General features: G+C 47.7%; 2 protein-coding genes across 3 annotated transcripts in view; one reads left to right on the forward strand and one right to left on the reverse strand.

The window, feature by feature from the left end:
* Nucleotides 1-7,345, reverse strand: part of itchb (itchy E3 ubiquitin protein ligase b) — a 30,127-nt gene extending 22,782 nt beyond the window's left edge. For both annotated transcript variants that reach the window (XM_079741774.1, XM_079741773.1), the window contains exons 1-3: nt 7,215-7,345; nt 3,259-3,350; nt 2,757-2,898 (exon numbers count right to left, since the gene is read on the reverse strand). In XM_079741774.1, coding sequence (XP_079597900.1) covers nt 2,757-2,898; nt 3,259-3,328 — 212 coding nt within the window. In that variant the 5' untranslated portion in view covers nt 3,329-3,350; nt 7,215-7,345. The remainder of the gene's footprint in view (nt 1-2,756; nt 2,899-3,258; nt 3,351-7,214) is intronic.
* A 1,024-nt stretch (nt 7,346-8,369) lies between these two features.
* The window catches only part of LOC307078951 (calcitonin gene-related peptide type 1 receptor-like), a 20,938-nt gene continuing 17,601 nt past the window's right edge, over nt 8,370-11,706 (forward strand). The window contains exon 1 of the mRNA XM_079740989.1: nt 8,370-8,512. The gene's annotated coding sequence lies outside the window, so the exon portion shown is untranslated. The remainder of the gene's footprint in view (nt 8,513-11,706) is intronic.

The raw sequence follows: 11,706 nt of genomic DNA on the forward strand, positions 1-11,706 counted from the left end.
TACCGTGTTCGATAGCCAAACGTCCCAAATTCAACCTGACAGCATCCTTAAAGGGCTGATCAGACATATCTGTGAACTGGTCCCAGATCGGACGAGTTTGATCAGTCTAATTCCAAATTGATCAGGAATCTGATCAAAGATTCCTGATGGGATCAAAACAACTCATCTGAATTAAACACCAGTTTACAGATAGTATCTCAGCATATCCCTTAAAGCCAGATCCACCCTAACACCAGCCTTCTCTGCAATCACTTTGGATCGAGGCGACTTTCAAATGAATGAATGAAAACGAATGAATGAATGAAAATAACCATCTCCCCAGCTTTAACGATATGTACCGTATCTGACGGGCGTCCAGAGCCCAGCACCTGGCATTCCGGGACCAGCCGGTTCTGCACCGGTCCGGGTCATTTACATTCAGGGCATTTTGCAGACGCTTTTATCCAAAGCCACTTACAATAAGTACATTTGTCAGAAGAAAGAGAAACAACATATATCGCAGGTCGGTACAATAAGGATGTTCATAGATCCAAGTGCCAAGCACTAACCATCACTAGGTTAACCCATTACACCCGTACACAACCAAGATAGCTAGGAGAAGATGCTACACAATGCTGAGGACTATTTTCGAGTGCAATGATGTACAAAATACAATCAGTGCCTACATTAAGTACCAGGACGATAGACTGGGTACCCCCAGCCCGTTCTGCCGGCAATTTGAGTTCGCCCTTCAGAAGGGTCTGGAGAAGAGCAATACATTTCGTTCTAGTTTCGATACGTTTTTGCGGGAGCCAATCACCAAGCTGGCCTTTTCCCCCTGGCACGCTATTGGCTGGTATAACACAATTGCGAGAGGGAAGCGAGGGAAAGCAGCCAATTGTGTACAGAGTCACTAGGCCCATCGATCACGCCTCTTGTGCTGAAGAGAATGATGGCAGCTTCCCCAAAACCAACGTGCAATCTACAATTGAGCTTGGTCTGGCAATAGCCAGGCTACAACGACGTACAACATACAATAAGTGCGTAAAAGGGGTGGGGGGGGGGGGGGGGGGGGGGGGGGTATGCAGAGTGTAGTGGAACTCTGAACAAGGGAGTCTTGACACTACAGAACACACTGCCCCCAGGAGGCTGGTCGGTTCTGTAGCGGTCCGAGTCTTGGTATAACATGCCCCCCACTATGAGGGCCCGAAGGCTGGGGTGAGGCCAGGAGAACACATTTGTGGGGTTCAGTTTCCAACCGCTAGCCCCTGGTAAACACGTGTTAATATCTCCTGGATCAACCCTATTGGACCCCCCCTGAAACCCTAGCTGTACCCAGGAGGTACTGCACGGCCCGGAAAGGCTAGCATTACATTTAATGGTGTGTGGACAGTACACCTGGTGTGTGGATATGATGAGACCAAGATGTATTCTCTGAGAGACGGCCGGCCTCTCTCCCCCCCCCCCCCCCCCCCTCTCTCTCTCTCCCCCTCCCCCTCTCTCTCTCTCATTTCTCCCAGCCTCCCTCCTTCTCTCGTGTCTCTCTCGTCTCTCTCTCTCTCTCTCTCTCTCTCTCTCATCTCTCCCGGCCTCCCTCCTTCTCTCCCTCTCACACTGTTATACTGGACCCAAGCTGCACCAGAGGGAACAATATGATTTACAAAAGCCAGAGGGTTGAGTCACTTCCAAGAACGATTGGCAAGTCACGACTTTCCGCTAAAGAAGAAGAAGCAGATTGCGACATGGAGGACCTAAAACTTGAGAGGCGGGGCAGAGAGCTCCTCTCCAAAGAACAGAAGGAACTACATCGAGAGCGTTATGGCCAGAGGTCCACCGGATATCAACGAAATGTGGCTTGCCCTAACTTTTCCTCTGAGATAATTCTCCATAACGCTCCTCAAAAGGGCACACCGAGTCCCATACCACACATTCTGTCCTCCAGCTCCTCTCCCCTCCCTAACCCGATCCAGCTCATAAATACCTTCCTTTCAAAGTCAGATTTACACTAAACTAGCCCCCCCCTTCTCCCCCCACCATCCATCTCCAGGACGACAGGGTTCTGGAGCGAGCTACCCTGGCCTTGGACACCGCACCCCCACTACCCTCTCAACAGGCCTGTCGTGATGGGCTGGACCGCCACGCCGCAGGGGGTCAGTGGGGACAACATATGGAGGTTCATATGACCAAAAATCAATGAGGAGGAGGAGGGGAGGGGAGACAACACACGGATGCTCATATGAACCGAGCATCCATGGAGAGGAGAGGACGGCAGTGTGTCGGTGCTGTGGTAGAGGTGGTTGAGGGTGAGCCGTCACAGGTCACCTGTGGCGCCATCACCACCCTGGGTATGTAAATCACACGGCAGGACTCAGATAACGCCCGTGCCATGGCTGAACACAGGCTTTGGCCACCGTGGGACAGGAACACTGAGACAGGGTGAAGCCATCTGAGAACAGCGCCACAATGTGCCATTGGTGTTTGGACACTAAGCACTTTTTCCCGAAGCGCTCAATCTGGTTTTCAGGAAAGTCTTGCACACAGTTACCGCAAAACTACTTAAACTACCCTCTGCTCAATTAATGTGAAACAATGTTTAAATGAAAGCGTAACTCCCCATGAGACCAGCCTGACGTTACTACTGTGACAATAGGAGAACACACACACACACACACACACGCAAACACAGCCCCGTCCCTGGTCACTCTGGGTACCCTCCTGTGATTGGCTGACCTCCCATGGGGACACCCCTGTGATTGGCTCATGCGTGCGTGACTCACACAGTGAGGGGCTGCTTCCACTTGGGGCTGTGGGTGTTGTTGCATGTGGCCGTCTTCTTGGACTGGCCGTCCACCGTTACCTCCACGTAGGGACTGGGACCAAACCAGTTCTTCCTGTTCTCTTTCAGCTTCGCAGACAGCACTGGAACACAGAGCGAGAGGTAGAGAGAGATAGGGACAGAGAGAGAGAGAGACAGCAGGGAGTCAGATAGAGGGGGAGAGAGACAGATGGAGGCAATATGAGTGTTTGAATGAAACGTATTAAAGACAAATAAAAAGAAAAAAGAGAAAAAACTAAAACAGATTTACAAAAGGTTAATGTAGTTTGGCTGGCTGGCTAACACACACACACACACAAAAAAACACCAACACCCACACAGACACAGTGAATACCATTCATTCATAAATTCTTTACATACAAACACCAGCGAGACCTTTCCTAGCCGAGCTATCGACTAAGGTATAAGCTAAGCTATCGGCTAGGCTATGAGCTAAATCTTACCAAGGATCTGTAGCTGTGCCTTCATAGGGTAGCCATTGGTATGACCCGGCATGGCGACCCCACTCGCCATGACATAGGGCTGGGAAGAGGGCCTGTAGCACAGAACAATACGTTAGCATCAACATTAGCGTTAGCAATACATTGGTTCTATGCTTCAGAATAAAGCTGCAGGATAGCATATTGCACTGGTTTACCGCCAATCTTAAATGCTGATGTTCCTTTTGTGTGTGTTTGATGTTCCCAAGCTGGGCCGATAGAGTCTGGTTGTCGGTAGAGAGCCAGTCACGCCATCTACCTTATCTCAAGCAGACTACAGCTATACGACCGCACAGAAATACAAGCTTTAATATCAACAACACGGATGTCAGGCGACCGTGAGAACCGACCAGCTTATGGTGTCGAGCAAACGCCATGACTGATGTACATCTGTACGGGCTGAGTCACTTCTCAGGCATCTGGAATATTCCGTCCACTTTGATTGTTTACAGGAATCTAAATGGCGTCAGATTGGAAGATACCATCAGAACAACACAAGCTGGCAGCGACGTAATGCTGTCAAGCTAATACTGGTCTCACACACATCATACTGAAGCTTAACATTTAAAGTCTGACGAGAGGAGGGAACGGGACGTTTCAGTTCATTTTGCTTCAATATTGCCTTATTTGTTTGCTGGGGGGGCGGGGACCGGTTGCCGTGGGTTACAAGGAAGCGATAACCACTGGAAGCCACCCGACCGGTGGAACCACCACAGACGGGACAGGGCTGACCGTTCATCTCTGCCTCAGGAGAGGACTGATGGCTCCAGAGACAGGATCCTGTTCCCATCGTGGTGGTATCGCTCCTTGGCCCACCGCGAACACAAACTCCCTCAGCAGGCCAGTGGCGTGGGATGATAAGCTAAAACGTCACATCTCATGACGTCCTTATATGAAGTGTCTGCGAGTGTTTAGAATCCATCCCCCGTCGGAATACATTTGTTAAAATCGTCATTGGAAAGCTCCCTAATGCCACTCACATGAGTTTCCCTTTGCCACTCACCGAGGAGTTTCCCTTTCGAGGAAAAATCTGTCACCAAACAGGAAACCCTGTCCCTTTGCCCCTCTCGCTCTGTTTTCCATCTTAGGCGCTGTACAGTTTCCCATCAGAAGAAGATGAAGCCTATAGTCTTACTTCTGGATCTGAGACTAATCTAATACCAAGACTATGAGCAGGAGGAGCAAAGGGGTGTAGCCGGGGGTGTGGGCTCCACTTGGACACGAGCGGTTTACAGTAACCAGAACCATAGTAGTGGTGGTGGTGGTAGGCCGCTGTCAGTCAAGTGGGTTGCCATGGGATACCTCAGCCAACGGCTGCCAAGGAGTCCTTGAGCCAGACGCCTGACAGCAAATTATACAGTTTACATTGTCACATACGTCGCCATTGTCTAAGCATCTGCATATGGGTCATTTATTGGCCCTCAGGAGATAAGTGCTTCAAGTCTCCATAGCAACTAGAACGGGTCTCTAATTAAATGCAAATCATTCTCATTCAAAAAATATTAATGTTAACGGAAAGAAAAAGGGTGAGGGGGGGGCGGAGGGTATTCCAACAGCAGAAAACTATTCTTGAGAAGAGGCATTGAGCTCAAGCCCAGTAACTGGAGAGTACGCAGACATTGTCTCAATGCCATAGAGTGCCATGCGGTGTAATCGGCCAGTGCCAACACACAATCATTGGCAGTAAAATGACACGGCATTCTGAAGGTCGAAGGTCGGCCACGCTGATGGAGAAGGTCCCTTTGTATCAGCTGACCAGCGCATTCAAATGCGATATGGGCCGATGCTATTGTACATACCATGCTATGTGTATGGTTTGTTTAGGTGTCGTTATTTATACCTTTAGCAGTGTCTTCTACATCACAAAACAACAGGTTTTGTGATGTAGAAGACACTGTTGTCACAAAACAACAGGTTTTGTGATCCTTAATTAACAACGAGGGATTTTCTTTCTCAGACTAAATTCCCTGAGGATAAACCGGACGTTTCAATAAATAAATTGATCAGAAAAAAAACCTTCATCTTTGGCTGTCGTGGGCCTCCAATAGCCCCTTCCGATCACTTCAACCGGCCCAAAAAAACGATTGTATTTCCGTCTACCAAGCCACTTTTTGCGCATGACCGTAGTTTACCACAAGGCTAGGCAAATCTATCGCTAAAGCTGGCAAGCTAGTCACGCATTTTGGGGGAGTGGCCGGCTAAAGCTAGCAAGCTCATCACACGTTTTGGGGGAGTGGCTCTGGAGGTGGGCCTGAAGGGAGGGCTGGTATGTTTTTCAGTTGGCTACTAACAAAAATCTAGCTTACTCTGGTTGTATTCTCCAAATCGCCTACCCTAGCTTTAACTCTGAGCCAGCCAAGGAAGACCCCGGCATAAACAAACGCTGCGGCGTCACCGGAGCGTTCCCTGGCTGGGTCTGGTGGCGCTCTCCCCTGATGTAGAGGTGAATAATACATGGCTCCTCTCCCTCCACAGCGTCTGACATATGCGTGGCAGAGGAGAAGAGACCGGGGTGTTGTGGGTAAACTTTCCCTAGTCCCGGTCAATAATTCATTGTGACTCGGCTGACTTATCTGCCTGACAAGCGGGCATAATGAGGCTGAGGGATTGCTTGGATTTAAGATGCGCTGGTATAGACAAGACGATTCATTACAAGCGTTTTATTTACTCTAAAATCATTTTGATTTGGTGTTTCAATAACTTATATTTTCAACAGTTTGAGTACCCACCTCCAACCTCCGATTCTGTAGGCAATACATTCAGAGTATTATTTCCAAGTAAACGAAACCAATTTTGTCGTGTTGTACAAAAAAAGGTTCCCCTTTAGTACAAGATCATAAATAGATCAGTAAATGCGTGTGTGGTGGGGGGGAGGTTCCCGTCTACATTAGATGCATTGCCACTCGCCTGATTAGACCCCTACAGATACGCACTTAGTTGTTCTTGAAAGTCCACCAAATCAAATGCTCTTACATAACTCCGCCAGTATTTAATGCAAATAGAAATTAGTCATTGAACATTGACAGTCGAGAAGCATCGAGAAAAAAAATCCCCTCTTACTATTCGTATACATCTTATATTACATCTCTTGTCAGGTCAAAACATGTCGGACCAGCTCTGTAACTTCGCTCTAGGCCCAGTATTGTCGCGTCAATAGAGAGACGGTATGAGATCAGACGTCATCAACCTGAAACCAGAGACCGCACCGTGTTCATCCACCCGACGGAATACACTGTTAGAAGAACAGTCTGATCACCATCTCCACGACACACACACACTTCATGTGTTGTCACATGTTGCGTACCAATGCGTACTATGCGACTACTAGTGTATCCACCAGACAGAATACACTGTTAGAAGAACACATCGATCACTGCTCCTCAGCCACTTCATGTGCTGTCACATGTTGCGTTCTGCTGAATGGAGTCGAACAGGCCTTTCACAATAACAACACACTGGGGGGGCTGACATCTGACATCCAGCTCCAACCAGCCGCCATGCAAACGCTCAGCTCACCCTCACCCACCACCGTATCACTTATTCAAACAGCTGTGCCCTGTGACAGCCAAAAACACAGACACACACACTCACTCACTCACTCACACACACACACACACACACACACTCAACCAGGATTACATAAACAACACCCTAATGTCTCCTGGAGTGACGGGAGCCCATGAGCAACTCACGCCTGAACCGAGGTGTTCAGCACCAAACACGACACCCGTCTAGTGAGGATAGGAATCAGCGTTTTGGAGCCAGAGGTTGAGCTGTACGTGTTGAATCTGATCCACTGCTAGCCTAGCTACCGGGGCTAGCCGAGGAGTCACCATCACGGCTGCTTTTAAAAGCCCGGCGGGATCGATACGAGGCGATACAGCCACCGATCAACAACCAATCCCGTACCCAACGCTTACCCGTGTCCGGTGGGCGAGTTTGAACCCGATACGTTGCGTTGTAGTCAACTTTCACCCCTAATTTCCTGGTTGTTTTGGGGTCTTTCTGGGCTTCACGAAGAAACTTCCACCATCTTCGTAATCGTGTCACGTGACCGAAACAAGGTGGGGCGCGTGCTCGAGCCTAGCGGAGCGCTGATTGGCCGCGGCGCGGCGTGCTCTCGGCCCCGCGGCGCTGTGATTGGACAGAGGGGGCGTGCTTCGGCCATAGGTCGGACCAGTTGTCACGCCGGATCCCGTCCGTTCGCGGCCCCCGCTGCGATGAGCGGTCGTGTTTACATCTGATCCGATCATGAGTATTTATAGAAGATGTAATTATAAAGCACGGCCGACGGAAATAGTTTTTGCCGGTCAAATGTAGAGAGAACATTTGACAGCAGATGGCACTGTTGCATCTTCTTCCCATTTAGGTTGGATTATTTTATTTTGTGATGAGTTCATTGATTGTAAATCACAATGGGTTCGTTGTTGGGATGTTCTGACCTTCATGTTTATATGTAAGTTAAGTAGGCTGTAGTAGTCTATAGTTATAGACAAATCATGTTTGTGTTGTGTTTGTAAGGGTCCAAAGTAAACGATTAATTTCAGAAATACCTAAATGGGGTTATTTCTTTATTAATTATTATTCTAACCATGAGTAAAACAGCATGTCATGGACTACATAGGCCATGAAAGTATTGTGATTTTTTTTTCTTAATAATCAATTTTTCAATGACCAATGGCTTCACATTAGGGCGTAAATAGTAAGATAATATACCACGTGTTAGTGCAGATCATTCAACCAATAATTTGACCAAAGGCCAGAGCACTTGTTGAGTGTGTGTGTGTGTGTGTGTGTGTGTGTGTGTGTGTGTGTGTGTGTGTGTCTCCGTGTGTGTGTGTCTCCGTGTGTGTGTGTGTGTGTCTCCGTGTGTGTGTATGTGTGTGTCTGCGTGCGTGTCTCCGTGTGTGTGTGTGTGTGTGTGTGTGTGTGTGTGTGTGTGTGTGCGTGTCTCCGTGTGTGCGTGTGCGTGCGTTCGTGCGTGCGTGTGTGTGGTGTGTGTGTGTGTGTGTGATGTATACGGGGAGGAAAGTTGAGGGCGGCAGTGTAGTAAAGTAGGACCGCCTCTCGTCATCTCTCCATTACAGTGGTGTGGAGACTGGACGCTGAGGCTGAGCGCTGGACCCCCGGTAATGCCAAGGTCTCCCAGGGACAATGCGAGAAGTGGAACATTCGGAGTAACACTAGTTTGACTCAATCAGACCCATCAAAGACGACGGTAAGTAACGGTCCCAGTTTACGCGATACCCATATTCGTGTTTGGTTTGTGTCTGCACGCTGAGGCTCCGTCGCCGTCAGTTTGTGATGGTGAATGTCTTGTTACTGGTGGAACAAATGATATGGTAGTCATGGATTAAAAAAGGATAACTGAAGGTTGTTAATGTTGCTCATTTTGGCAGCATGTCAGACAACCTGTCGATGATCGATCGTTGTAATCTGGAGTCGAGGGGAATTGCTTGATAATCTGAGCTATTTGGTTTCCTGACCAAAGTACCAAAGTATTCAAGGTAAAAGTAGTCTACTTTGTGCATTTCAATTTAAGACGTCACTTATCAAATAGATATTTTAGTTACAATTAACAAATATTAACAAAGGGTTAGGTAATTACTAGTTTGCTATTTATTATGGCACCTTATTATAAAGTGTTACCATTATTATTATTATTATTATTATTATTATTATTAATAATAATAATAATAATAATAATAATAATAACATTATTGTTATTGTTTTGAGTATTATTAATTATACTACTATTGTTATAAATATTAAGGTAAAACATCTAATTTTATTGAGTACACCTTGCATGTATGTATAACTATAGGTTAAATAATACCACTTTTAATATAAATCAATACAAAATTACCAAGACAGCAGAACACCATAACAGGGTTAGCATTCTGTTCTGTTGCATCTCTTTCTGTTTCTCTTCTGCAAAATCTATACATCTATCCATCATATAACAGGGTTTCAGTGAAAGCAATTACAACATGTGTAAACCCTCAGACTTGCTGCATTCAGAGTTCTCTCTCTCTTTCTCTCACTCAATCACTCTTTCTCTCACTCGATCACTCACTTTCTCTCTCTCTCTCTCTCTCTCTCTCTCTCTCTCTCTCTATCTCTTCCTCCTCCTCCTCCCTATCTCCACACACATGAACGCAACCAAGGTAGCGTTGGTTGCGTTCATGTGTGTGGAAGGGGCGGCGGGGGGGGGGGGGGGGGGGGGGGGGGGGTGAGTGTGTGTCCGTCCCTGGGTGAATGAGTGAATGAACGCGCTGCGTTACAGAGCCGTGATGTCACTCTCTCTATCTGTAACATTCCACTGGCACGCCGGCGTTCCAAAAGTTAAAAACACTGTCTGCTTCGGAGCGGCAGCCCTGAAGCCCACCGCAGAGTCTGACTTTTCCTCTGGAAGATACAAGGTCAGGGAGTCTCCAGGAGGAGGTCTCATTCTCTACGCTCAGAGCCGGCTCGCCCTTTCTCTGCCTCTGACAACCCCTCCCCCTGACCCGAGCCCTTACACATGCTTCGAGGAAGCCATTTTCTCACCAAACTCATACCCACACTTCCTATTTCAGTGGTTATTATCTTTCTATTTCTGTTCCCTGTAGACTTAGAGGTTTTTATGAGTAGCCCACCGTGAGAATGACTTCAGATCACATCCTTCTTTCATTATGGGATGTACTTCTACTCCCTCGTAAAACAGTGAGGTTTTCAAGTGCCGTTGTTCCGAGGTTTGATTGGGCGACCTGCCGCCTTGGCTTCTGATTGGTCGATAAGACACCATCCTGTGTTAACATTGGCCGTTGCTTTTATGTCCCGGCCGCTTTACCGTGACGACTCCCCCAAGGTCGTTGATCCCTGTCACCAAGGTCATCGGATAATTGATCGTAAAACCATCGGAAATGTTGGGCTGAACCGATGCCACAAGCGATTCTCGCTGCTTCCTCATTAAGAACCAATGCTAGACCGCCCACTTCCTGTTGCCCGAAATAAGTTAACCGACTTCCCTTTGACCTGACCTGGGGGCCTCCAGGAAAGTGCCCCCCCATGGAGAGAGTGTGTCCAGGACAGCCTGCCCCGGCCAGACAGCTGTCCTGCCCCCCCTTGTATTATTAGCTGCTGCTCCGGCCTCACTGGGCCCAGATTAGTCCACCTTTAGCTATGTGGCTAACCCCGCTCAAGAGACTATTTTGGGGCCCCGCGACTTCAGTTACCAAACAGACTATTTCTGGAATGGGGGGCTTGGGGGTGTCGGAAGGGAGGGTGTGTGTGTGTGTGTGTGTGTGTGTGTGTGTGTCTGTGTTTGTGAATACCGGTGTGTGTGTGTGTGTGTGTGTGTGTGTGTGTGTGTGTGTGTGTGGGGGGGGGGGGGGGGGGGGGGGGGTTTGTCAATACCGGTGTGTGTGTATGTGTGTGTGTGTGTGTGTGTGTGTGTGTGTGTGTGTGTGTGTGTGTGTGTGTGTGTCGGGGGAGGAGTCTACTTGTTATTGTACAACAAGTTGTTGTCGGTCATTTCAATAATAATCTCAAAGCTGAAGTGAAGGAAGGAAACATATCTGAAAGAAAACAGTAGTAGAAGTAGTACCACCAGATCAATCCAGTTTAGTTCAGATCAGGTCAGATCAGATATGTTGTGGATTCAATAAGAGAAGTTATCAGATGAAATAAAGATGGAATGAGGCAAGTTATCAGATGGAATGAGAGCAGTAAGATAAGATGAAGGGAGAAACCGTGATATAACATAAATAAACAGTTGATCTGAGATAAGAGGACAATCGAGGGAGAAACCGTGATATAACATAAATAAACAGTTGATCTGAGATAAGAGGACAATCGAGGAGTCAATATACAGTAGGGTAGCATGGCTTAGTTTTTAAAGATAACATCTCCTGGACTCGTTATTCTGCAGCGTCTGCCGTCCGCCCCAACAGAGTTTACATTGAATTGAGAATCACATCACATGGTCAGCACATGATGAAATACGTTCTGGGGTGATCTCTCTCTCTGATCCATAAACGGGGCTCAGACTGTGCAGTATCACTGTTGTGTCTGTATGTTTCTCTCTTTATCTCCCCATTTCACCTATTCTCTCTCTCTTTGTCCCTTCTCCATCTTTCACCCCATCTCTGAAGTTCAGATAGCAGCTTTACTCTGTCTCTTTGTCAAATCTTTATCTAGCTCTCTTTCCTTCAGGCTCTATTTCTCTCTCTCTTCCCCTCGCTCTCCATCTTTTGTTGCAGCGCTTCTGTGTCCTCTATCACATCTTTATCTAGCTCTCTTTCTCTTTCTCTCTCTAGCCATCTCTCCCCCACTCGCTTCCTCTCCGCCCCCTCTTTCTTACTAGATCTCACTCCCCCAGTATCTCAATTCCTCTCTCTCTCTCTCTCTCTCTCTCTCTCTCTCTCTCTC

This window comes from Pollachius pollachius (assembly GCF_949987615.1).
Source record: "Pollachius pollachius genome assembly, chromosome: 8".
In the NCBI taxonomy this organism is placed as follows: Eukaryota; Metazoa; Chordata; class Actinopteri; order Gadiformes; family Gadidae; genus Pollachius; species Pollachius pollachius.